Source organism: Plenodomus lingam (genome assembly GCF_022343315.1).
Source record: "Plenodomus lingam strain CAN1 chromosome Unknown contig_19, whole genome shotgun sequence".
NCBI lineage: Eukaryota > Fungi > Ascomycota > Dothideomycetes > Pleosporales > Leptosphaeriaceae > Plenodomus > Plenodomus lingam.
Genome location: NW_027093936.1, coordinates 2524017 through 2549746, shown reverse-complemented (window position 1 = coordinate 2549746; position 25730 = coordinate 2524017). Strand labels below are relative to the sequence as shown.

At 55.1% G+C, this 25730-nt stretch overlaps 9 protein-coding genes across 9 annotated transcripts; 5 read left to right on the top strand and 4 right to left on the bottom strand.

Moving 5' to 3' along the window:
* Positions 1–707: 707 nt before the first annotated feature.
* Positions 708–3999, bottom strand: IAQ61_004921 (uncharacterized protein). Its single transcript, XM_003839524.2, has 2 exons — positions 1134–3999; positions 708–1081 (listed from the first exon to the last, which is right to left on the bottom strand). Exons 1-2 carry the CDS (start codon positions 3570–3572, stop codon positions 740–742), a joined length of 2781 nt encoding a protein of 926 aa, XP_003839572.2. The 5' UTR covers positions 3573–3999; the 3' UTR covers positions 708–739.
* Positions 4000–5131: 1132 nt separating this feature from the next.
* On the bottom strand, positions 5132–7165 carry IAQ61_004920 (uncharacterized protein; the record flags this gene model as incomplete). The annotated part of the gene is made up of 4 exons (XM_003839522.2): positions 5132–5835; positions 5907–6481; positions 6534–6839; positions 7080–7165. Coding segments are annotated over 4 exons (1671 nt in total), but the record flags the coding sequence as incomplete, so codon positions are not given.
* Positions 7166–8623: 1458 nt separating this feature from the next.
* Positions 8624–10147, top strand: IAQ61_004919 (uncharacterized protein; the record flags this gene model as incomplete). The annotated part of the gene is made up of 2 exons (XM_066096541.1): positions 8624–8705; positions 8760–10147. The coding sequence occupies 2 exons, from the start codon at positions 8624–8626 to the stop codon at positions 10145–10147; spliced, it is 1470 nt and encodes a 489-aa protein (XP_065953859.1).
* Positions 10148–10924: 777 nt separating this feature from the next.
* Positions 10925–12489, top strand: IAQ61_004918 (uncharacterized protein; the record flags this gene model as incomplete). The annotated part of the gene is made up of 3 exons (XM_066096540.1): positions 10925–10967; positions 11097–11402; positions 11453–12489. The coding sequence occupies 3 exons, from the start codon at positions 10925–10927 to the stop codon at positions 12487–12489; spliced, it is 1386 nt and encodes a 461-aa protein (XP_065953858.1).
* Positions 12490–12873: 384 nt separating this feature from the next.
* On the bottom strand, positions 12874–15273 carry IAQ61_004917 (uncharacterized protein; the record flags this gene model as incomplete). The annotated part of the gene is made up of 1 exon (XM_003839520.2): positions 12874–15273. One exon carries the CDS (start codon positions 15271–15273, stop codon positions 12874–12876), a length of 2400 nt encoding a protein of 799 aa, XP_003839568.1.
* Positions 15274–16073: 800 nt separating this feature from the next.
* On the bottom strand, positions 16074–20004 carry IAQ61_004916 (uncharacterized protein; the record flags this gene model as incomplete). The annotated part of the gene is made up of 3 exons (XM_003839519.2): positions 16074–16193; positions 16251–17107; positions 17154–20004. 3 exons carry the CDS (start codon positions 20002–20004, stop codon positions 16074–16076), a joined length of 3828 nt encoding a protein of 1275 aa, XP_003839567.2.
* Positions 20005–20197: 193 nt separating this feature from the next.
* Positions 20198–20810, top strand: IAQ61_004915 (uncharacterized protein; the record flags this gene model as incomplete). The annotated part of the gene is made up of 2 exons (XM_066096539.1): positions 20198–20357; positions 20686–20810. The coding sequence occupies 2 exons, from the start codon at positions 20198–20200 to the stop codon at positions 20808–20810; spliced, it is 285 nt and encodes a 94-aa protein (XP_065953857.1).
* Positions 20811–21199: 389 nt separating this feature from the next.
* On the top strand, positions 21200–22026 carry VMA11 (v-type proton ATPase 16 kDa proteolipid subunit 2; the record flags this gene model as incomplete). The annotated part of the gene is made up of 7 exons (XM_003839518.1): positions 21200–21244; positions 21303–21320; positions 21376–21388; positions 21447–21529; positions 21582–21779; positions 21841–21926; positions 21984–22026. The coding sequence occupies 7 exons, from the start codon at positions 21200–21202 to the stop codon at positions 22024–22026; spliced, it is 486 nt and encodes a 161-aa protein (XP_003839566.1).
* A 1460-nt stretch (positions 22027–23486) lies between these two features.
* On the top strand, positions 23487–25128 carry IAQ61_004913 (uncharacterized protein; the record flags this gene model as incomplete). The annotated part of the gene is made up of 7 exons (XM_003839517.2): positions 23487–23754; positions 23891–23986; positions 24052–24176; positions 24238–24463; positions 24512–24574; positions 24631–24736; positions 24807–25128. The coding sequence occupies 7 exons, from the start codon at positions 23487–23489 to the stop codon at positions 25126–25128; spliced, it is 1206 nt and encodes a 401-aa protein (XP_003839565.2).
* Positions 25129–25730: the final 602 nt, after the last annotated feature.

The following is a 25730-nucleotide window of genomic DNA, read 5'->3' as shown; positions in this document are numbered from 1 at the left end:
CCTCATCCTGGCTGTATTTCCACTCGTCTGATGATCCCTCCTGCTCACCTGCTCACCCCCTCTTCGAGCCCTAATACCGGTATGCCATGCTCCATCATCTTACGAAACAATATGCCAGTCATGTCCCACACACAACTCACCTGGTCAATCTCCCCTCTCCCATCCCTCCCCCTATTCTCTCCAACTACTATGCCCCCAATCTCCTCTTAACATCCAATCCCAAGTCCTACCCCCACAACCAGCACGACTACCCCCTTCCTCTTACCCAGCACCCGGTTGCCCCCCATTCCCCTCATCAGCTCCAGTAGTATCCCAATCCCAATCCCAATCCCAATCCCGCTTCTACAGCAGTATACTCTACAGATATACTACCCACTCTACACCCAGATCCAACATTCGCCCCCCTTGCCTCCCTCCCATCTCTTTGATACATCATTCACCATTTCCCATCTCCCCTTCCCATCTCCCCTTGACCACCGACCATCCACCTGCTAAAAAAAATCCCACAACCCATTCACGGGCAACACAAGCTCTGCGCACAGAAACACGAATAAATAAAAAAAGCGATGAGTATTACATATGATATGCCATTATTCCGTCTCCCCGTCCCGGTCCCGGTCCTAGGACCCATATACGCAAGACCTGTACTTTCCCAATCCTCGGTTTACTATAATGATGTTGCCTAGCCGCTTTCCCCACACCCACACCCATGCCCATGCCCACTCCCCAATACCACCGCCTACCCCCCCTCGGCCCCCAACGGCGGACTCTCGCCCTCTTCGACAAGCACAGGCGGCAGCACACTCAGACTCTTCCTCTTAGCCCGCTTATCCTTGTCCTTGGCGTCCTTGTCCCCATTCACCAGGTCTGGATGATTGGCCGTCGTGGGACTGCTGCCACTGGCCGTCTTCTTGCTGCTCGGCGCGATGCTGTGGTAGCTGACGCTGAGCTTGGATGTGGAATCGTTGTTGTCCGACTTGTCGGCAAAGTCCTTCCATTTGCGCCAGCCGTCAAAGTCGATGAGGGCTTGCATGCAGCCCCACTCCTTGACTTTGCGCTCGAGCCAGACAAAGTTCACCGGCTGGATTCGGGTCAGTGACTGCCACGGAGACGAGGGCAGAACAGAGACGTACCTTGGTCAAGAAATCATTACAGCCCGCGGCCAGGGCTTCGTGTCGGTCACTCTGCAGTGAACTAGCCGTGAGCGCGACAATAATGACGGGGCTCTTGAACATGTTCTTGTCGGCCAATTGATCATCGGCCACCACCTCCTCCTGCGCCTTGCCCTGGTCGTCCACGCGATTGTGTGATGGCTCGCTGCTCCCACCGCTGAAGACGCCGATGCTGTTGACGCGCTCAAGCCTGCGAATCTCCTTTGTGGCTTCCAGGCCATTCATGACGGGGAGTTGAATGTCCATGAGCACCAGGTGGAAACCGCCTGCTTTCCACTTGGTCACGGCTTCTTTGCCATTCATCGCGCGTTGCCAGCGGACCTTGAGTCTTTGCATAAAGGCTCCCAAGACGCGCAAGTTGATGATGTTGTCTTCGACGATGAGTACGTTGATCGGGGGTACGGAGCCATCGAGAAGGCCGGCGGGGAGCGTGGGCGGCTCGAGCGGTTGCCTCTTCTTCCGCCTCTTCTCCTTGAGTATCGGCGAGGCAACGCGTGGCGTCGAGGGTGTCGACGTCTGCAGTGTTTGCTGGCGAGCCATGGGATCGGCAGTGACGGGTGGAGTGGGAATCGGGTTGTTGGACGTGGCCGAGTGCTTTGTTTCCGAGGCAGACGAGTCCTTGCGTGGCCGGTTGACGGGCCGGGGGGCGCTGGTGCTGGCCGACGAGGGAATGCCGCCGGCCATGATGGTGGGCGAGGCGGTATGGGTGCGCTGATATTTGGGGCGATGCGAGTGGAGCGGCCCTCGGCGAGTACTACCAGGCGAGGGTAAGGCGGGCAACTGTCCCGTACTGATGACGGCAATGGAGTGGGGGGCATGGGGCAGTGGTATGCGAGCTTCGTTGGGGGAGGAGCCAGAGGCAGCGGGCGAGGCGGTGTTGTTGATGTTGTTGGTATTGTTGTTGACGGGCATGGGGGGAAAGTACTCGGTCTGGTGGTTGGTGGCATCGTCGTGGTAAGGGTAGTAGAGCGGTACGCGGGGCGAAGGCTTGGGCGTCCGTTTTTGTGGCACGTCGATGATGAGGGCCTCTGTGACATGCTGGCCGCCGGGATAGTAGGCATCCAGGGTGCGACACATTTCCTCCTCGGGCCCCAGAGTACGGTCCTGCGCCCGCTGTGCATCGCGCGGCACCACCCTGAGCGTCACGTCCGGGGCGTCGAAGCAGCGGCCCAGCGAGTTTGCATACTTTTTCAGAATCATGTCGCGCACGTCGTCGACCAGGTCGTCCTCACGAATCTGCACCAGCGTGGCCGAGGCGCCGGGCCGCTTGACCCAGATCTTGCGATGCAGCATGCCGGCGGAGAGGCTGACGGTGGCGGCCGCGGCTGCTGCTGTTGGACCAAAATAGTCGTCGACAGCCGTGGTTGACAGGCCCGTGGCCAGGGCAGAGTGGGGGATGTCGGGCGCGAGGAGCGTCTTGATTAGCCTGGCATCCGAAGTGTTTGCGACCGACTGGCGACGGACAATAGGCGGCGGCGGCGGTGGCGGCGGGGGGGTGACTATGACGACGTCTGTAGCGGAGGCGGCGCTCGTGGACGGGGACGGGGAATGGATGTTGCTGCTGCTGCGGCGGCGGCGGGTGGGGGACAGCGTGGACGCAGCAGAGGCCGCAGACGAGGGCGACGGCGCTGTCACGCGGCTGTCCAGGGCGGCGACAGCAACGGTGGGCTGCAGCTGAGGAGCGGCGTGGATGGGCGTGGGCTCCTCAAGGGTGACAGCGGGGCACACGGGGTGCTGCTGCTGCTGCTGGTGTTGGTGCTGCTCCTGCGCCTGCTCCTGCTCCTGCTCCTGCTGGGTGTTGGCGGGAGTGGAGGAGGGAGAGGAGGAGGCGGGGGTGGAGGTGGAGGTGGAGGAAGACGGGGTGCAAGCGGAGGACGGGGTGGTGATGCCAATAATGGGCGGGCCGATGTCTGTGGTGGCGGCGGTGGTGGTGGTGGGGGTGAAGGTAGTAGTGTTGTTGGTGGTGTGGCCGGGGCTGGGGCTGGTTGTGGGCGGCGCAGGCGTGGGCGGTGGCTTGGTGGGTCCCGTTGCTGTGGCCGTGCCCAAGACGTCTGACCTCGTCAACCGCGCATCCGGACTGCTGCCCTCTCCCAGAAACTCCGTCTCACTGTCCGACGTGGCCGCCAGCCTAGACATGGAAATGCTCTTCCGAAGGCTGTGACCGCCGCCCGGAGATAGCCCATGATGATGATGATGGTGATGATGAGGAGGAGGAGCAGGAGGAGGAGGGCGTTCGCTGCCGGACGAGGCAAGGGAACGTGTCGCCGTTGTTGCTGATGATGTCGCTATGGTCGCTGTGGTTGCTGTCGACGTTGCGCTGCCTCGCCTCCACAGCTTCTGGCGCGCATATTGCAGCCGCGACTTGATGCTGCTACCGCTGCTGCTGCTCATGCTGCTCATGTTGGCTGGCGGCGAGAGCCTTGGGCTGGCCCAGCTATGTATCGCATGCGGCCTGCCGTGATAAAGGGTGGTTGCAGGCGACTGGACCCGTCAAGCACAACAGTAGTAAGTAGCCGTTTAGCTGGTAGATTATACAGCGCAGACAATTGGTCCAACGCAGCTGTGGCGCAGAAGTGGGAGAGAGCTGTCGTTCAACGGCGGGCGGCCGATGTCAGTGGCAGACAAGGGCAGGGAAGTGGGAAGTGGGAAGTAGTTGGCTGCACAAGGAAAAGAACAACCAACAAGAACATGCACTGCAACAGGAGGGAGAAGTAGTAGACAAAAGGAAGAGGAGGAAGGGAAAACGTAGTGGTAAAAAGGAGTGTATCAAGGTCAGAGGGAAGAAAGTAGGACAGAACGCCAGACACACACACACACACACACACACAGACACAGACACACACACACACACACACACACACACACACACACACACACACACACACACACACACACACACACACACACACACACACACACACACACACACACACACACACACACACACACACACACACACACACACAGACACAGACACACACACACACACACACACACACACACACACACACACACAGACACAGACACACACACACACACACACACACACACACACACAGACACAGACACACACCATACACAGCCAACGGGGGGATGTCTGCGCTGGTGTTTAGGTGTAGGTAGGTAGGCAGGTAGGTAGGCAAGGTAGGGCAAATTCAATCTCCAAGAACAGCGCTTGGGCCGGGCAAACAGGGAAAGTAAGCTCTCACACACACAGTGCACACGACGACGCATTTGCGCATAGGCACGATGGGCAGAGTCTTCACTCTACTCCTAGGCATCCCATGCCGCCATCTTCTCTTCCCAGCTCCAACCCTGCTTGCTCTTCCCATCACCGCCCAAAACAATGCTTCATCGCCACCTAGCTAGGACCTACCACCTACCACCTACCACCTATCCAGTTCTGCCTGGAGAAAAGAAAACAAAGAAGAGGGAAAATACACAAAGCCAAAAAAAAAAGAAGACAATCGAGTTTGTTAACTCCCCGCACCTGGCTGCAACCATGTACTTGTACCGGTACAGTACCAGACAGGTACACACGCGCACACCCAACCTGCATGACCAACGCGTTTACACACGACCACAACAGAACAGCATTGGCATCGCTAGAGTAGAGTAGGTAGCTAGGATCATTCCCATCTGGATGCATGGATGCGATGCTTTTGCTTTGCTTGCCACCATCCGACTCTGCCACTACACAGTGCCAAACGCCAGCTACTACTCTACTCCACCCGCAGCACTCGAGCCATGCATATATGATTGCGCCGTGCAGGGTAACGTCACAGGACTGCTTTGCTTTCAGCAAACAACAGACACCTCCAGTCCCTCGACCACTGTGCTTTCGCGGCCGAGTGCAGAATAGCGAGGAAGTACTAGGGCATGTAGGCACCTAGGTAGGTAGATTCACCACACCATCATTTCATTCCTCACCTTGCATGCTCTGCCAACAAGCCATCACTTCATCTCCCCACCCTCTGCCGCTCTTCAAAATACACCTGCTGCCTCTCCTGGAAAACCGCCTTTCGCCTTTTTTCCGCCTCGTCGTTGAGTTTGGCATCGGCGTCGGCTTGCTTTTTACCTGCTTCGTCGGCCGTCTTGAGTTCTGCCTCGTTGGACTTTTCTACTTCTTCTTCATCTGCATCCTTGTCTTCTCCTCCCTCCTCCCCATCCTCGTCCTCACCCGCGGCCACGCTCCCATCCCGCACAGCCCCGCCTTCCTTCTTCCACGCCTCATTCCTATGCTGCAACAGATTCTTCTGTAGCACCTGTGCCAGCACCTGTGCCATCGTCTCCGTGGTAGCAGCATGCACCATCGGCTTGCCCCTGCCAAACGTATAGTGCCGGATGAAATTGCCCCTACACTCGGCCTTGAGCTTCTTCCCCGCCGCATGCTCTTTGAACTGCGGGTAGCCGAGCCCGTCGTCACAGGGAATCGCAACAATGGTCTGTGGCGTGGTGTCGTAGTCATACCGAATGTATTCTGAAAACGCGCGCTGCTCGTGGCTGAACTTTGTCTTCCACACGCCGCACCCACGGTATCGGACCTCGGTCGTGCAGTCGGCCCAGGCTTCCAGCATGTCCAGCGTCACCTTGTTGTTTTGCGTGATGACGAGCCCGGCGTTGAAGATGGGTACCCCACGGCTATCCTCGCTCATTGGTTTCCCTGTGGACAAAGCAAAATCAGCAAAAGGGGGGTTCTAGGTACCTACCCAAGCCATGTCTAGAGTTACGTACCGTTTCGAGATACTTCGGCGTCAAGGGGCATCGCAAAGGACGTGTTCTTCGCAACACCCCATCGATTGAACATCCATTCCAGAGGCACCTCGGGATGCGCAATGACTGCGTCGGCATCCATGTGCACCACGAATTGATACTCTGGCAGCATATCCCTGATCAAATGGGGCCGGATCCACGTGCTGTGAAAACCAGGCATTTCAGCCGCCTGCACGTATTTGTAGTCGTAGCCGTGAATCATGGCATACAGATAATGACCGGTGATGCCATGAGAGATGAGCCCCACGCCAGCGGCCTCCAGGGTAGCCCAATTGATCTTCCTGTCTGCATTCAGGATTTGATTGTCACCCGTTGGTACTCGCGTGTCCACGTCGAGAATGACTATCTTTTTGCCCAAGCCTTCTTTCCAGACAACATCGTCCCCGCGTGCACCGGTAAAGTACTTGCCGTCCTGGTCGCGATAGTATCTCTCTGTGGGATCTACCCTGACATTGCGGAAGAGGTGCCTGACTGCATCGCGCACAGGATCATCGGACTTCTGCAAAGCCTCGGGAGAAGATGAGGATGGGAGCACTCTGCACTCGGTTAGCTAGGGGACACTACAACATCAGAGTCAAATGCCCATACGGATTGGATGCCGTGGGATGAATGGCATGGGTCGTAGTCTCTATATCTATTGCCGCCTTTTCAATCGTCGCAGGCACGTCGTTTGTGTCCGTTTCAATCGCCAAATTCGACGCCCTCTCCCTTTCCCGGGAAAATAATGGAACATCAGCTGGGCGGAAGCTGTAAACGGATAATACGACGACAACGAGGACGGCAAACACCGCATAGCGCTGGTATACCAAGAAGGATTGTCGGTTCATCATCTTGAGGTTTCCACGTCTTCGCTGAATGAATGTGGCAAGACGCAGACAGATGCTGAGAGTAATCCTGCAGAAGCAAAAGTCGCAGGTCTTAGCAGGTGGTCGTCACCGTTCTAACCAACACGCTTAAATCCATCCTCCTCCAAATGTTGCCCAACGCCCGCCAGACCATTCTGCTCAATTGTGTACCACGGAGTATGGCCAGCAATGGCTAGGGGACCTGGTCCATTCTACCACTACCGCGTATGCACCGTCCGACCCGCGTAGAGCTTTTTCGACCATGGAACTGCAATGTCACCTAGCTCACGGATCAGCCAAACTCAATTCGCCGTCGCCGGAAGACCATTCTGTGGAGTTGTGCATGGTATAGGCAGCCAACAAGGGCCAGGGGACCTGATCTCCATGCATACTACCAACTACTGCGTATGCACCTTAGCTGGCAACGAGCTTTTGTCGACATGCTGTCGGAGCCCAGTTCGGCTCCATCATTTCTTGGCTTGCTTAGAGCGTGCGTGAGGAAAAGTAAATTGAGTCCAGGCATGGTTGGAGGACAGAACAAGTTCTTTACTGTATCAGGTTCCAACACAGTGCCCATTACTCTCTCCCTGATAGGCTAGCGGCGGGATGCTGTTCTAGCCCCCCCCTTTGGACCTTTTGGACTTTCAGCCTTGGACATCCCGCCGCCTGCTTCCTCTACCACACTGGGCACGCGCAATGTTTTCCAGCCCTCATCGCCGTGGCGTCGAGCTAGTTGGAGAGAGGAGAGCAGCTGGCGATAGGGCTCGGCATTGTGTGTCGCGCCTGGTTGAAGAGAGTCAGTCTGCTACCGAAAAAGTCGGCTCAGCTCAAAAAAGGGGGGATTTGCCAGCGCCATCTCAGCCCTCCCCAGCTCCCAACAAAAAACAACAGCACGTGGACGCCTCCTCTTTGCAGCAAAATTGCTACGCCAGCGGATCCCGCATTGGCTTGGTAATGCCCTATCCAGGAAAGCAATCACGTTGACTTGCAATGGTACTCCAGATGTATATGCTTGAAAGTGGGTAGGTGGTGAAGTGGTGATCGTAGTTGCACTGACATGGTGGGGAGGCCGAACTTCGCCTCGTCTTCTAGAGTCGCCTCATCCCAAGCTTCACAAATACACCACGCATTCTCATCCCGATTCTTGTTTTCCTTCTGATCGGCACCCTTGCGCAGTCAACCAAAATTCCCCTTCACGTACGAAGGGCTCGATAGCTGTCTTTGGGGGCCAGCCAGCCACGCTGCTGGATTCATGGGCCAGGTGCAGACAGGCAGAGTAGCGAACGCCACCTTTCAGGCCTTTCAGGGATGTGTCAACTCGCTACCGAACGCCAAAACGATCTTGCCGTGTCGAAAGGCTGGGCATGTGTGTTGCACCTAAACGAATAATCGCCTTGGGACGAAATTGAGATGCTGCTAATAGGAGTATGGCGGATCTGCAGGGGGGCTATGGGTGAACTGCATGCGGATGCATCGAGAGACTAGCGCAGGACCGCGGACAGACTACACTACTTTGAAGAACAGCGATACGGAGAGACTAAGGACAAGAGGTGGATCTGCCCTAAATGGGACTGACCTTTACCCAATTCCATGGGTCGAGAATATCTAGTGGCGCTCTGGGCGCAGATGTCTAACAAAAGTTGAACCCTTCAACCCTCTCACGTCCACTTGCTTCGTCGTGTGGACGTCTCGAGACGACATTGCTCTACGCTCAATCTCTGCATCGAGGCTTTGCTCACTATCCTGTTTGCCCTCGATTCAATGGCATTGTCTTGAGACATTTTTATCTTGGCCCAGCATTAAAGAATACTCCTTGATCAAGCAATCAACAACATGAGCCTGACGAGACAGGAACTGGAAGTGGACGAAAAGGCTCGACTTGTGGAGGAGGAGCCCGCCTGGATACACGCTCCATGTAAGGCGTTGTGATGGCCCCATCAATGCAACAAAAGCTGACGACATGTTGTAGCGCGGAGACGGATAGACCCCATCTCTCTACTCAGCCACATCTTTCATCGTTACCTCCACATCTTGAAACCCAGTTTCTTGACAGCCAGCGCTCATACCCCTCCCCCGCGGCCCCGGCCCACCGCCTGGCTTGATGGACTTCGAGGTTATGCTGCCTTTGTCGTCTTCATCTATCACTTCCAGCATCAATATCACAAGGCCTATGACCTGGGTTATGGCGGTAACGGTGGGGTCGACGACTACTGGATAATACAGTTACCTGTAATGCGGGTATTCTACCATGGAATTCCCTGTGTCCAGATCTTCTGGGTTCTCTCGGGCGTGGCCCTGTCGCTCCGACCTCTCCAATTAGCACGAAACCAGGACTGGAGCAAATTCCACTCTTCCCTCTTCTCGTCCGTCTTTCGTCGTATGCTTCGCCTCTATTTGCCTTGCATTGCCGTCTCATTTGGCATCTTGATCGCAATGCTTTCGGGTTTCTATGACTATGCCGACTGGCGCATGAAACACAAGCCATTCTACAATATGCCGCGAAGGAGGCCCTTTGTGCTCCCAACAATGCGTGCCCAAATCATCGACTGGGCAGTAGAGACGTGGAAATGGAGCAACCCGCTATCCTCACACGGATACCGCTACAACAGCCATTTCTGGACTATCCCCACCGAGTTTTTCAATTCGATACTCCTGTTTGCCACACTCGCTGGCTACTCCAAATTGAAACCCAGAGTCAGAGCCGGATGCACTGCGGCGCTGTATGGCTACACCCTTCTCTCAGGCTTATGGGACGTGTCCCTATTCTTCGGGGGCATGGCTTGTGCCGAGTACATTTTGGTGCTTGCTGAACACGAGCAGCAGCTACCATCCTACAAAGGCAAAGCCAGCGCGTCTCTCGCAGCGAGAATAACACAGCGCATCCCAAAATGGGCATGGATCTTGGCCTTTTATGTATCCTGCCATCTACTCTCTTTCCCGCCTGCAAAGTATGCCGATGCCCTCGGCTTCAGCACCCTTACCAAGCTTACTCCTCCGACCCTCAAACCACCCAAGTTCTGGCGCGCCAACGGCGCAGTCCTCTTACTCTTTACCTTATCCGGCGGAAAGTTCTTCCAACCCCTCTTCGCCAATCGCTTCACCGTCTATCTGGGCAAAATCTCGTTTCCTCTCTATCTCCTGCATGGACCTATGAACCGCATGCTGGGTTACAGGCTTGTTCCCTTGTTCTGGCGCTTCACAGGTGCAGACACACTCGTCGGATATGAAGCTGGTGTGGCACTCGGATGGTGTGCCGAGGCCATCGTTCTCGTTTGTCTGGCAGATTTCGTGGAGAGGGTGGTTGATCAGCCGAGTGTCAACTTTGGGCGGTGGCTGGAGAAGAAGTGTACCGTGTAATGTACGTTTTTTTGCTGATGCTACTACCAAGGAATAAGAAAGTCTTTCCAGTGTCAAGGCATGCATGCGCTCACACCGCTTCCCGCCTCATCAAGTAGGACTGTTCGAGCGAAGGTGTCAGAAGACTGCACTACGATCTAAGCAAGCACAGTGAAATCTTGAAATCTTCCACGGACAACCAAGCTGGAAAAGTCGGTCGTGTGTTGTGGTCACATGGATGTAGTCTCCCAGCAACGTTGGGAAGACGGTCCTAGGTATATGACCGACTACCCTCGCCTACTTGTACAATACCTGGTCCAGTGAATCAGGCTAGGAATAGAGAATGCGGGGATTTCTCAACGATTCCCCACAGATTGGGAAGAACCTTCCTTGTCCAGCGGGAATTCGTCTGCAGCCAAGAATGGGCCACCCGGGCCGGGAAAACTCCGGCGATTCTTTACGGACCTCCCTCAGAAGCCCGCGTCACCAAAATTGCAAGACCGTCAAATAGTTGGCTGCTTTTGCCTTGGCGAGTGTGCTATTCAATGGAGCACATGTCCTGCGGAGGGGTGGAGTATGGCATGTTGAATTAGATGAAAAGCTATGGTGCACAAAAGGCTTGATATTACCTACTCCTCTTCGAACTCCAGGCTGCCATGGATGGGATTTACCGGTATCGGGGGATTGGTCGGTTACATGCTTGCCATACAGCAGTCCTGCATCTAACTTGAAGGAATCCTGTAGATCTCATGGTAGAATGTACAAGTCCACCCATGCCGGCAGTCCAAAACACGAGCCATGACATCGACACGGAAAGCCGATACGGCAGTGGAGATAAGTGGTACGTACCCAATATAAAGATAGCAAAGTCCGCCTGCTATCGGGCTCTCCAGTTCACTCTCACGTTTCTTCATCCTATCAATTTTTTCTGTCATGACGAAGCACACCAATCTTTTGACGTGCGGGCTAGCTCTTGCAAGCTCAGTCGCAAGTGCAAGTTTGGTCTCCCGCCAGAGTAACGACACATCTTACCTGGATGCCATCTCGGAATATGTCGACTCCATCCAGGATGACATATGGAACATCAGCAAGACCCTCCATGACAACCCTGAGCTAGGGTTCAAGGAAGTCAAAGCACATCACCTTCTTACCTCATTCATGGAAGCTCAAGATGGGTGGAACGTCACCAGGTCATTATACAACATCAGTACCAGCTTCTCTGCCGTCTTTGAGGGTTCGGGGGATGGTCCCATTGTCAGCTTCAACTCGGAATATGGTACGTGGGGTACACACCCGTCATAATCGACCCTGCTGACAGGGTTCAAGATGCATTACCCAACCTCGGCCATGCCTGCGGGCACAACCTCATTGCTGTGGTTGGTGTCACAGGTGCACTTGCTACAGCCAAAATTATGAAGGAGCAAAACCTCCCCGGCAAGGTCATCCTCTTCGGCACTCCAGCAGAAGAGAGTCTCGGAGGCAAAGTCGACATGCTGGACGCCGGCATCTTCGACGACTACAAAATCGACATCAGCTTAATGGCACACCCCACCAACGGCCCAGACTCACCCTACATGCGCACCTTCTCCACCAGCCGGCTGGATCTCGAGTACCACGGCAAGACGGCACACGCCTCCGCCGCGCCCCACGAGGGCATCAACGCCCAAGACGCCCTCGTCCTAGCATACAGCGCCATTGGCATGTTACGCCAACAATCCCAACGATCCGACCAAATCCACGGCATCATCACCTCGGGCGGCACCTCCATCAACGTCATCCCCGACCTCTCCACCGCATCCTTCCAGATCCGGGCCAAGGACGACGCAGACCTCGAACCCTGGACCAACCGCCTCCTCAAGTGCTTCGAAGCCGGTGCCGTAGCCACAGGCGCAAAACTCAATCTCACCATGCGCGATAACAGCTACAGCGCCATGCTCTCAAACGACGTGCTCGCTTCTTCCTGGTCAAGACACTTTGTAGCGCTCGGCGGCCAGGTTCCGGACCCGGCTATTGATAAGATCAAAGAGCAATCTGGGAGTACGGATCACGGCAACATGAGCAAGAAGTTCCCCGCCATTCAACCCCTCTTTCAAATCTTCAATGAGAATGGTAGTGCGCCGACGGGGGGACCGCATACGGCTTCATTCGAGACTGCGGCGGGTACGAGGCGGTCGCTGGAGAAGGCGCTGATGACTGCAAAGGGGTTGGCGGGTGTGGCGGTGGATGTTTTGGCTGTGGAGGGTATGTTGGATGCGGTGAAGAAGGAGTTGGAAGGGCTTGAGCAGGGGAGGAGGAGGAGGAGGGGGTTGAGTCGGGATGTCAAGCGAGCGAGGCCTATGATTGATGACTTGCATTTTCATTGAGGAGAGCTCGGATGGGCTTGAGATGGATTAGGTGGATTTGGCACGGGAGAAATGTAGATGATGTGACAAAGGCGATGTATATACCCAGAATAACAACCATTCATGACCGCCAATGACATGCGTTCTCACGTTTGTAATGCATGTGATTATGAGACATGTCCTCCCGACGCAAGCCATGCAAAGTACGAGACGGGTGGATGGAGGGGATGTGGTTGTACCAAGATGCCAAGAATATACATGTTCATAATGGCAATGGAGTGTACAAATGTTGAGAAAGTATAGATATTGATTTCCCCTCTTGACGGCCAGGGCAGGGCAATCCCTACTCCCCCATTTCCCATTCCCCCAAATCTCAAATACCCCCTCCAAACCCCTCTCCCCCTTTCACCCCTCCACATCCCCAACCCCCAACCACCTCTCCTCCAACGCCCGAACAACCAACTCCTTCACACTCTCCAACCCCCCCTCCCGCCCCAACGCAACCGGACACAGCAGCTCACTCACCCGCTCCAAAACCTTGTACAGCTTCATCGCCTTCTTCTTGATGCGCGCGAGGTCGAGCGGCTCGTCAGTTGCAGTAGTCGCGCTGACAATGGGTGCGGAGAGCTGTTCGGGTGTGAGACGGGATGGGATTGCGTTGTGGGCTTGCAGGTGGGCGAGGAGTTTGTGCAGGAGAAAGTGGAGCCAGAGGAGGTTTGTTTGGGGGTGGAAGGCTTGCCAGGGGCTTTTGTCGTTGGTGGTGGTGGTGTTATTGTTGGAAGAGTTCTTGCTATGTTGTTGTGGTACTGGGTGCGATTGCAATGTCTGTGTCTCTGGGGTTTCGGGTATGGTTTGTCGTGATGATCGACGGGATTGTACGGCGATAACATCCTCTTCAGAGTCGCTGCTGTCGAAGCGAATATGGGTATTCTTCCTCGGGGATCGTGTAGGTGTTCGAGGCTCAGCCCTGGGCTCCTGTGTATTACCATGTTCGACTTCTGCGGTAGGAAGGCACGTGGGTTCCCGTTGTAGTGGGTTATTGAAGAGAACCGCTCCTCGCATGTACCGATAAATCTCGTACTGGTACTCTTCGCTCGCATCACCCTCAAACAGCGCTGGATCTACGTCGAGATCCAGATACGCTACATCAACCTCTGTCCTAGCCACGCTGTTCTTCATCGGTGATGATTCTGTAGATTGATCCTTGACGATATCTGCCCTCGAGAGCGTATAATCAATGACCGTCGTTTCCAACCCAGAAAACCTCATTCTTCTCTTCAGCGGGTTCATTATCCTCGGCTCCATCAGATCTGCATTTGTACTTGTCCTTGCAACAGTTTTGCCATCTGCATTCACAGATCTCACACAAATATTGCCCAGATGCAAGTCTCGATGTTCAAAACGTACCCCCTCCTCCGCCTTGGCAACACTACACGCAACACCCCAAAACACATCCCACACCTCCCATAAACTTTTCAGGCCGCCAGCTTCTATGAGCTTTTCGACATCGGTGCCTGCATCTTGCATTTCAATGACAGCCCAGAGCTGTGTATCGTCGTAAGACGACTTCTTGGCAGGATCGGGGAATTCGCTTTTCTTGCCCCGGGGCCGCGAGCGGTTCCAAGTGTGCCATGCAGACGTGAAGGCTGGAGAGCTAGATGGGCGCCCCTGAAGGACTGACAGCGAACGAAAGACTGTGAAACCAGGAATTGGAGTGAGGTTCTGTAGGAGCTGGACTTCAGACAGCACGTCAGACACGTGAGATTTGTACTGGTCTTTTTCTGCGCGTTCATCTTGCTCTTTTTGCAGCTGCGCCTCGCGATCCCTAATCGCGCGCGTTGAAAGTTGGCAGGGGAAGGGGACGGATGGTGGTGTTTTCAGAGCGACAACTTTGAGCACGGATTCTGCTTTGATGCTGGTCAAAGTGGAGGATAAGCGGTACACTTCTGAGAAGGAAGCTTCGGCAATCTTTGAAATTGAAAAGTGTGGCTCCAATTCTGCTGCCCAGGAATCGAATGAGATAAGGGATTTTCGGTCGCTGAGGGAGAGAAGGGGGGATACATAAGCGGTGTACAAGTCTTCTGGATCGGGTGTGGGCTCGGGCGTAAGCAGTTGAGCAGGTTGAGGCCGCGTCGTAGGTGTGCATTCGACTCTTCGTTTGGGCTTTTGCGACTTGTTCAGTGTTTGCCTGGGTGTGCATACTCTGGCGTCAATTTGTGGAGTTGAGGTTGAGGTTTGAGTGTTTCGTAGATCTGCCCCTGTGCCCACGTCTTCCTTTCCTTTTCTCTTCCTTCTCCTCTCCTTGTCTTTGCTGGCCTCATTTTTCTCTTCACTCTCTTCACTCGTTTTGATATCTACTTCCTTCAGCTTATGAGCATCTCTCGTCTCAAGTTCTTTCCTGAGCTTCGCATCCTTCTTCCTTTTCTTCTTCGCGTCTACGCTACTTTCCTCTGCTATATCTTCCGATACCGCTTCTTCCCTTCCCCCAATCGCAAGTTTTCCCATACTCTTCTCTAACTCATTAACCACCACAGCCCCTTCCTCCATGTCCCGGCCATGCTCCCCCTGCACCTTCAGTCCCCCTATCCCTTTCTCCAAGCCCTCCACATCCACATTCTGACCCCACGCATCTCCCTCACTCGCAGCACATTCCAACTGACTTCTCCAATCCTGATCTGCGCTGTTCGTATCGTCCCGTATGCTTGCAATTGCGCTTATTTTTTCTTTCTCTGGCGACAGAAGTTTCGAGAAATTTGTGTTTGATGTGTGTGCTTTTTTCTTTCCGTAGACGACTTTGGCCGGCATGATGGCTGCGTCTGTGAGAAAGGCAGGAAGCGAGGGTTTGGCTTGGCTTGGCTCCGCCTTGGTGCAAGGTAGATTGAGGCGGATTTTATCTATATACAGTACCTACCGGCGGGCTGTGGAGGTTTATTGGACCGGGGGTGGAATCGGTGGTTGTACCGTTGTATGTGGTGGCGGTAAGTTTTCCCCGCACTGAGGCAGGAATAAGCGAGGTGTTGGCAGGGCAACGCTTGTGCATCTAAGCCCTATCGGTATGCATGTCTCGGAGCGCCAGATCCGAGTGAAAGAGAAGCGCACACCCAAACAGCAACTAAGTAGAGAAATGATAGAAAAAACGCTCAGATTAAATCCTCAACATCCCAACAAAGACGCTCACAATCATCAGGTATCTATTCGCCCGCCAGGTTCCGCTTCAAAGAAAAAAAAACCCCCCCTTCCATACATATGCTTGGTGCTGTCAACCCGCATTCTTCAAGCCAACCTCCATTAGCTCTTTTCCGTGGTATCTTTCCAAGTGGGCTCTCATCAGTAGTGTACACTGTAGGGCGCAAGGAAGTACAGCATACATGCAAACCCCCACCCTAGTCTGCCCAAGTAGTAGTACATCGAAACCAGCTCGCGTACTACTACTGGCAGACTTTGAAGAGAAGCTCACACTGAAGCCACAGCTGCACCCGAGATGCGAGTTGTATAGCCAATGTCTCTCTCAGCCATGCGACCACTACCTGTGTGTAGCTCGAGCGACATGGAGTCATGGTCCACTAAAAAGCTAAAATGTATCCCAGTCCAGAGACATGTTTCAACTAGCTCTTCTCTAATAGCCGCTGCTGATCCATACTCTGTTTCCCTCCATTGGCCGTCTGCCAAAAGTCCAAGCTAGCTACAACATCATTGCCCAACTCATCTTCATATGAATAGAGAATCTGCGTCTCGTTAACGGACCACCCATCACCTCCGTCCAGATCCACAACACGACTTACCTCTCTCGTCGAAGTGTGCAACAACCTAATATTCTTGCCCGTAATAATATGCACAAGGCCCCCACTCTCCATGTGTCGAATCTCAATAAAACTTGGCTCAAATGCCAAGATGTACGGGTTGAATATCGCAAAGGCCTGTGGCGTGCCCTCCCACGTGATTTTCCAGTCTGGCCGTGCGCGCCAACCATTGCGGTTGACGAAGAAGGAGTAGTCGGTGTAGCAGAGAAGGAACTCGCCACCCATGCGCTCAATGTGGATTGGCTTGATGTTTTCTTTGCGCACAACGAAGTCGAGGGAAGTGTCGGCTTGGTCCAGAAGGGATTGCGTTTCGAGAGTTTCGAGGCTGACGACTTCGAAGCCACGGGCGCAGCCGACGCAGAGCTTGGATTTGAGAAAGTGAATCGAAGTCGACTCGGTAGGAATGTAGAATTCCTTGTATGGCTTGAGTTGATCTTGGCCGGTGGAGAGCATCTTTGCGAATCCAGACTTTTTGCCCTTGTTGGCCATGTTCTCCTTGGGCTCGTAGACCTTGATGGTGGTTGATAGGGCGGATGTCTTGACTGCAGCAACGAGCTGCTGTCCGAGGCAGATACCAGCCTTGAAGAAATTGGCGTGACAAATCTTGCGAGGCCGTTTGACAATGGCCTGTGTTTCGTCCGGATTGAGGGCTTCGATATCGTACGAGTACAGTGTCTTGTCGGCCAAGACGAGAACAATCTGATGCTGTTCGAGAACTTCGACCTGCGTAACAGCTTTGCAGTCGAGTACGCGACGAGGCCGTGAGGACGCATCCTTTGGTTTCCGCTCGACAACGTATATGCCGGCATCGGTGCCCAGAGCGAGTTTGCGCCCACCATCTGAGGAGGTTAGCATGTTTTGGTAGCAGGTAAATGTTCAACCTACCAAGAGGAACAGCACAGGTGACACGAATTGTTGCAGTGAAGAAGCCCTCATGAATGACGCTCTTGGTGAAGATGTTGCTACGCTCACGAAGGCTTCGCTGTTGCGAATCAATATGTTCCATCCATTTTTGCTGGGAGATGGGTGTGCTGGCAAACAGTGTCAACTCGTAGCCACCCTTGCCAAGGTGCTTGAACGTGATTGGATACCCTTGCTGCTTGGTTGTATCGTTGCGAGGTGTAGCGGCAGCAATGGCTTTGCCGGCAATCAAATTCGCAGAAGGCCTCTTGGCGATCCCCAGCTTAGGGTTGATTTCTTCCATTTGTGTAATCACGAGCAGCTCCAGGGGTATCGGCTTCTTGTAGACTTTTTGTTCCTCACGCTTGTTGACAGTCTTGGCTCTGACGAGCAAGACAGCGTGATCAAAGAGGTAACACGTGATATCACCCGTCGCTTCAGTGGGGGTCTTCTTCAGTGTGCCCTTGAAGACCAATTGGCGATTTTCGTCGGTCAGCTTAAGATCGACATACTCGCCAGGCCTGAACTTGAGATCTTTATTGAGCTGCATGAGATTGAAATGATTCTCCGCCTTTCCAGACTCAATGTTGACCTTGGACAAGGTTTCCTTGATGATCTTGATAACTTTGGGAATGTCCTCCTTGTCGGGGTTGTCATCTGCTGTGTACTTGACAATGTTTTCCAAAAGCAATGGGTATCTGGCCAATCGAGTCGTGGGCTTGGTAAGATATCCGTTCAATTCGAGCTTTCGAGACTCCTTCATTCGCTCCACCTCGTCGACGAACTTGCTAAACAGATTGTTTGTACGCTTTTCGTGCTCGAACTCGTACTTACCGAAGAGCTGGTTTGCGCCATACTTGATAAATGGACTAAAATGGGGTACGTATTCGAGGAAAATATCGCCTATATTGCGCACTACAGCCTCCTTCTGCTGTCTTCGCGTGAGAGCTTCTGCCATTCGAGAGTTGACCATGTAGACTTCTTGACAGTTTGAAAAGACGGTGCGCACAAACTTTTCGCGGCGATGTTCGGGGATGGGCGATGCTTGGGGATTGCGAAGCGGCTTCATCCAGAAGTCGCGTAGGTATTCTAGATCCTTGACAAAGTCGCGCTCCGTGTACATGAGCTCCGAGATGACTTCCTGGCGCTTTTGTTCCTTTTCCGAGACGCTGTCTGAAATTTCCTTTGGCACCGTATTAATCCAAAGTTTCTGCTCTTCACTGTCCTTCTCTTCGTGTAAACTAGCACGTGATTCCTCGCGCTTCAGACCGGGCTGGATACGCATATTCAGGCGAGCCTGCTGTTCGAGGCGTCGAGGGCAAGCGATGGAGTAACACAGACGGTCCCGTGTGCATGTCGGCGAATAGCACTCGGTCAAAAGGGTGAAGACACCATTAATCTCCGACTTATCCTCAACCATGGTCTCGCGGAACTGATAGATTTCGTTGGTCGAGTCTCGGAGTCGGTGAGCGTAGGTGACATCGTGGAAGAACTTTTGTGCGTCCAAGGACCGACCCAAGAGCAGAGCCAAGTTACGGTCTGTGGTCTTGATGATGAAAGAAATCAAATCGACCGCCTCTGCACCTGTGAAAGCGCTCTTGTAGACCAGTCCATCTTTTTCGCGCTCGGCGAGCGCAACCCGGTCTTGGAAGACCTCGGCGACCCTGGAGAGGAGGGCAGGGTAGACGAGGGGCGCTCTTCGCTGAGCAGGAGGACCAGCACCACCTGGTGACATGGTCCCATTGTAGGACTGATTCGAGGATCTGTTGACCGTGCTGCTCGACGTGGTCTGGACTGAGCTCGGGCGCGACAAGGAAGACATGGTGTCCGTCCTCTCCGAAGGGACAATGGTAGAGGCCATGGACATGGTTCTGCCCTGGTTAGGTATGCTACCTTGGCTCGTCTGCCTCGCCTTTACTGGCGGGCCCGCTCCCATGGTCATGTTGGGCTGGCTGGCGTAGCCCTGGGACATGGGGTCTTCTCCTGGTTCTGGCCTTCGGCTGGGTATTATCCTGCCACTCATCGTCTGGGTGCGCTCTGGGTCTCGGGTATACGAAGTCATGGACATGGTCCGCTCATCCGGACGCTCTGGCACGACGCGACCTTGTGCCGTGGTTCGGGCCATGTGGTTCATGTAGGGCTGTTGTCTAAACGTGTTTGCCTGTGACGGGTGAGTAGGCCCGCCAGGGGTGAATTGGGGACGAGGATTGAGGGCGAGTGACTGTGAGCGATAGGGGTCGGCGTTCATGCCCGGGCCAGGAGGGCCAGGAAAGCGATTAGGGGCTGTTTTGTTGAAAGAAGGAGGCTGGCCTGGCGGAGAGGTTCTCGGATCGAAGCGCTGGGGCTGTCCATACGGCTGGCGCTCTGGGCGCAGTGGTTGTGGAAGGTACTGCGGCTGAGGCTGTCGCTGAGGAGGAGGCTGCTGCTGCTGCTGCTGCTGCTGCGGGCCGTCCGGGTAGCGTGGACCTGGAGGAGGGTAGCCGTTGGAGACGGAGCGGTGGTAGTTGTTGGGCGGTGGCTCCATGCCCCCTCGGTGGTCACCTGGGTGTGGCCCTGCGCGCGGATCGTACTGCGGATGGGGCCGTCGATCATAGCCATTGACGGGCTGGCGGATGGGCGGTGCGCGCTGCATCATGTCGGCCGTCTGGCTGTTCATCGTCGCAGCACGGCCCGGGTCCCTCAACTGCGACTGCGAAGTCATAGTCTGCGAGCGACCGGCCATGGCTGGACTGGCGCCGAAGATGTTGGCAAACGCCGCGTCCCTTGCTCCCGTGGGTTGGCCATGACTGGGGCCCCGCGCATACTCGCCCCGCTGCTGGTTGCCGTAGTCGGCCATGTACTGTGTGTAATAGCCTCTTCAGTCCGCGGCGTCGGGGCTTGTCTGGGGCATTCGCAGGCCTGGCAGCAGCCTCAAGAGCCTTTGTGGGAATTGGCGTCGGCGGCGAATCGGCGGTGGATGGAGGGCTGCGGGAGGGGGGGAGGAGAGCGAGAGGATCGATGAGCGGTGGTGTGCGACGACACAGCAGGCAATGGGGATGCAAACACCGCGACGGCTGCGAATTCTGTCGCTGAGAGTGGGGGGATGGGGAGAGGACGAGGATGAGGAGGATGAGGAGGAGAAGAGGATGGCCCAAGGTGCGCTGTCTTACGTGCAGCTGTCGTACCGCGGGGACGTGTGTGGATGTGTTTGTATGTACGTATGTGCGTATGCGTGTATGTGTATGTATGTGTATGTCTTGGAGACAAATCTAGATGAGTTTCTTGGGCGGGATCCAGCAGTGCAGAGCGGGATTGGCAAAGGGCCCAGTGGTTGGGAGGGGGTTGCGCAGGGCACGCTTCGGCGGCGGCGGCGGCGACGACGGCGGTAGCAACAGCGACAGCAGTAGCACCAGCACCAGCAGCAATTGTTGCGGCGCTGACTGCAGTGGTGTGTGGATTAAGAATGTCAAGTTCTGGGCCTCACAGTATTCTAGGGGCTTGTGATGGCCGGCGACAGGGCGACGACAGGACAACACAGGCGGGCATTCGTGGCAGACTGTGGGAGAGAATGCGCAGCGGGGTGGTAAGGCAGTTGGTGGTGGTGATGGTGGTGGTGGTGGTGGTGGTGGTGGTGGTGGTGGTAGCAGTGGTGGTGGTTGGTAGTGGTGGACCCGGGCACACAATCTGCTGCAGGTGTTTGGCTCTGCTTGGCCCTTCTGGCTGGCTGGCTGGCTGGCTGGCTGGCTGGCTGGCGCGCTAATGTTAGAGCTTCGTCCAGATGTCGCTCTTACTCTCTCTCTCTCCTCGCTCCTCGCCTTCACGGCCCTGGCCATCCATCATACATACATACATACATACTTCTGTACTGTACCTATCTACTCTAGGCTGTCATGCTCTTTCGTCTTAGTTAATCATCCCACCAGCCCTCATCCACCACCACTGCCACTGCCACTGCCACTGCCACTACCACCATCACCACCACCCCTCGACACCTGCCATTCCCCCCTCTTCTCCATTACCTCCATCGCGTCGCCCCTCGAGGACACGCCACCATGTCCAATGAACTCACCCCCAGCTTTGCGCCATTCTTCGGAATGGTAAGTGTCGACCCCAATCCTCCTTTGATGACTTCATAGCTAACCACAAAGTACGCAGAGTGGTATCGCCTTTGCCGTGAGTCCCAAGCCATCCGTAAAGCTTGCCCGCTAATATACGAACCTCGACTTAGATGATCTTTGGATGTAAGCTACGCGTCTGCACAAGAGCATGGGGGTCTGCATAGAAGCTAATGGTCGGTAGGCATGGGCGCCGCCTACGGTACCGCAAAGGCCGGTATTGGCATCGCGGGTATCGGTACCTACAGGCCAGACTTGATTATGAAGGTATGCATCTACTGCCTGCTCGAGACTCGTGCTTGGCTGACGCGGCGATCAGTCCCTCATCCCCATTGTCATGTCGGGTATCCTCGCAGTCTACTCGCTCGTCATCTCCGTCCTCATCGCCAGTGACATCCACCCACCGCCCCAGAAACACTACTCTCTATACGCTGGCTTCATGCACATGGCTGCCGGTCTGTCTGTCGGTCTCTCTGGACTGGCAGCGGGTTATGCTATTGGAATTGTCGGCGACGCAGTATGTCTAGCTACTTGGACACTACCCATGGGGGAACTCTCTTCTGACAACCAAATCTCAGGGTGTGCGTTCTTTCATGAGCCAGTCGCGCATCTTTGTCGGCATGGTCTTGATTCTCATTTTCGCCGAAGTGTTGGGTCTGTACGGGTACGTCGACGGCTCGAGGGGAGAAAAGGTGGATCCAGGACGTGCTAACCGTTCCAGGCTTATCGTCGCATTGATTCTCAACACCAGGGCCTCTGGTTGAAGCATGCTAGCATGTACCCTTTGAATTTGTACAAGTGCATTTATGTGGAAGATAGTTTAGTAGGGGGGAAGGATGCAACCTATGGGAGTTTGGAGCCAAGGCGGATACAACTGACACGGGCCGCATACCTGATTGATATGGCGCAGCGCAGTCAGCGTCCAGCATTCCCACATTGCGCTGGTGGGAAGGGTATGCGAATGTCATATATATTGATAGCGGAGTTGGGCATCATTCTGGCTATAGAGATGAATCAATCCATGGGCTTGCTATCCATGGGCCGCCTCACAACTAGCGACGATAGGGTAGTATGCCTGTTATTGCTGTTGTTGTTGTTGTTGGTGTGGTACTTTGGGCCAGTCGGAGTAGATTGTAGCTGCGCAGCGTGATGGCATGCGACAAGAGTGCCAGAGCCAGAGGGATGGTAAAGGGCTGCAGGCCCGGTCCAAGGTTCAAGGGTCAGCGGGAAGCTAATCAAGGGTGGATTGCCAGTGCACGTTACAAACATGTCGACTCCGAAACAAGGTACGGTACCTACGGCATCGCAACGCCTTTCTCAAACCACCGATAGGTAAATATCGGCGCTCATGGCCCACAGAATTGATTGAACAGGGGGACTACCGGAGAGTAGGGGGACGGTGATCGTCAAGTAGAGTAGAGCGAGGCGGGCATACTGTGTGCTAAGGCAATGAAGAAGTTGACAGCTACTCTAGTTACAGCTAACAGTAAGCGTGGCAATCGATGGTTCTTTGCTGCACAGTTCCACGAGAGGTTAGGGTATGATGCTGCAGGTAGTAAGTAAAACAAGGTACCGGGTACATGTAGTATGGAGGTACTGGGTGTGTGTAGGTGCATACTTGGTAGTACAGTAACCGGTCAACGGTGCACGTTCTCCCCGTTTTCTACAGCCCTTCGCCCTTCAGTCAGTCGGCTTTGTTGCAACACGAAGCGAAACAACCCGCGGTGCGTCATCTTTTTGCGCCTCACGTTCCCCACCCCCACCCCCTTCCGCCCCCCGCCATGCAGCTGTCTTTATACCGTGCTGCCCCTTGCCCACATGGTGAAAGCTGCGACACGCCCGGCCGCTCCGCCTACCTGCAGGTCGACAGTCGACAACTTCTCCCCAGTGCTCTCCGTCGCTGTACTACTCTACCGGTACTCTGTGCGCGACGTGTGCTTGGATTCTCTCGCCAGCCCTTACGGACGCGGATCAAAACACGCCTGCCCCAACTGACTTACTGCGACGGCCGACTGCCATGCGGCACACCTGACCTGCATCGCATCGCTGTCGCCATCGCCATCATCATCGCCATAGTCATAGCCTCGCGTCGCCTCGCTTCGCCTCGCCACATCACCATTGCTAGTACGAGAAGCGGAAGCCGCGCCCGGTTGCTCCTTCACGCTCAGCCTCAGCCTCAACCTCGACACGCCGCGCCCGCCGAGGAGGCCCATCAGCCGCCGCCATGGTGACGGGCATCCACAGCCTGCTGCACCACCACCACCACCGGGACAAGAAGGAGGCAGAGCACTCTGGCCCGCTGCACGACCGCACCGACTCGGCCATGGAGCGCCCGCGCGAGGAAGAGAAGCAGACACTCGCGCAGTGGGAGGCCCGCAAGCGCACCATGAGCCCCGACGAAATCGATGTCGACCCCAGTCAAAAGGCCGTGGGGCACTCGTCCAAGGTGTTACGCGAAGAAGACTTTGAACTGATCAAGACTCTGGGAACCGGTGCGCCTTCTTCCACCATTTTGACTCCTCTTTCGCTGTTGCACTATGCCACCGTTCTCTTATCCCCCCCTGTTCCCTCACCACGACACTTGATTTCCAAGATACACAGCCGAACCAGCCGCTTACACTCTTCCAGGCACTTTTGCGCGCGTCTGGCTGGTCCGGCTCAAAGATGCGAAAAAGGGCGACGAGGACAAGGTCTTTGCGCTCAAGATCCTGCGCAAGGTCGACGGTAGGTGGCCTCCCCGTTCGCCTACGCCGGTGCACGACCGCAGACTGACATGGCCACGCTCCTAGTCATTCGCTTGAAGCAAGTCGAACACGTCCGCAACGAGCGCAATGTCCTTGCCAAGGTCGCAGGCCACCCCTTCATCACCACAATGGTGGCCAGCTTCCAATCGCTCGACTCGTTATACATGGTGGTACGCTGGCACAGATACTTTTGGTTGGGAACGGGTCAATGAGCTGACGCGTACTCGACAGCTCGACTACTGCCCTGGAGGCGAGGTCTTTAGTTACCTGCGAAGAGCGCGCCGCTTCAACGAGCCCACGTCGCAATTCTACGCTGCCGAGATTGTACTTATATTGGAATTTTTGCATGAGAGAGAAGGCGTGGCATATCGAGACTTGAAGCCAGAAAACATACTCATTGACGCCGAGGGTCATTTGAAGCTGGTTGATTTTGGGTTTGCGAAAAAGGTGGAGAATAGTAGGTCAATCGGCTCACCGCAAGGCTTAGCTGCTGACGGTTGAACAGGGGAGACTTACACCCTTTGCGGCACACCCGAGTACCTGGCCCCGGAAGTGATCCGAAACACAGGTCCGTTAAATCCAAGACATGGCAAGGCACAAGCAAGCTAACAAGCACAAAACCAGGCCACGGTACAGCAGTAGACTGGTGGGCCTTTGGCATCCTCGTCTACGAATTCCTCGTCGGCCAACCCCCCTTCTGGGACCAAAACCCAATGAAAATCTACGAACAGTTGGTCTCCCCCCTCTGCAACTTACCTCCCTCTTTCTCCCTCGTCCCCTAACCCAGCCCCCATCTACAGAATCGTAGAAGGCCGCCTCCGCTTCCCGAGCGCAATGTCCCCCGCCGCCCGCGACCTCATCTCCGGCCTCTGCACCGTCGACACCTCGAAGCGGCTCGGCAACATCTCAGGCGGCGCGTCGCGCGTCAAGGCCCACGAATGGTTCCAGTCGATTGATTGGGAGAAGCTGTATAATCGCGAGGTCCAGGGCCCGATTGTGCCGCACCTGCGCGGCCCGGCGGATACGCGGAATTTCGACGAGTATGAGGATGAGAGCGATAAGCGGGATCCGTATACCAAGGAGTTGAGCGATCGGTGGGAGGAAATGTTCAAGGATTTTTGAGCAGTGGGTGGGGAGAGTGGGGGAAGGGAGGGGGGCAGGTGGAGATGGGAGAAGGGGAAGTGGAATGGGGAAACGATGATGATGTGGGAGAAAACGATTAAGAAGAAGAAGGATACCAAGGCTATAACAAGGATAAGAAGACCCCCAAACACGAATCAATACATTCTCCTACCTTCTATCTCGGTCCCCTCTCCCCTCACCTCCCCCCCTCCCTTCTTTCTATACCGCGCGTTTCACCCCAACCGCAGCACTCTTTTTTTTTTTTGGCGGTTGTCTGTGTTTTTGGGGAGGGGTGGGGGAGGAAGAGATGCAGAGAAAGAGAGAAAGAGAGAAGGAGAGAAGGAGAGAAAGAGAGAAGGAGAGAAAGAGAGAAAGAAAGAACCCCTCCCACCACCCTCACCCTCTCACATAGTATATCCACATAAACCAACGTACCTGTCTTGTACGCTTGGTCTGCGTGCGTGTGCTGTGTTGGCTAGGCGGGGGGTCGGGGCGGGAGTTGGGTGTGGTGCGGGTGTGATGGGGCAGGGGTGATGGGGCAGGGGTAGGGGGAGGAAGGGAGGAGATCTGGGGTAGAGGGGGGCGTTTAGATGGAGATGGAG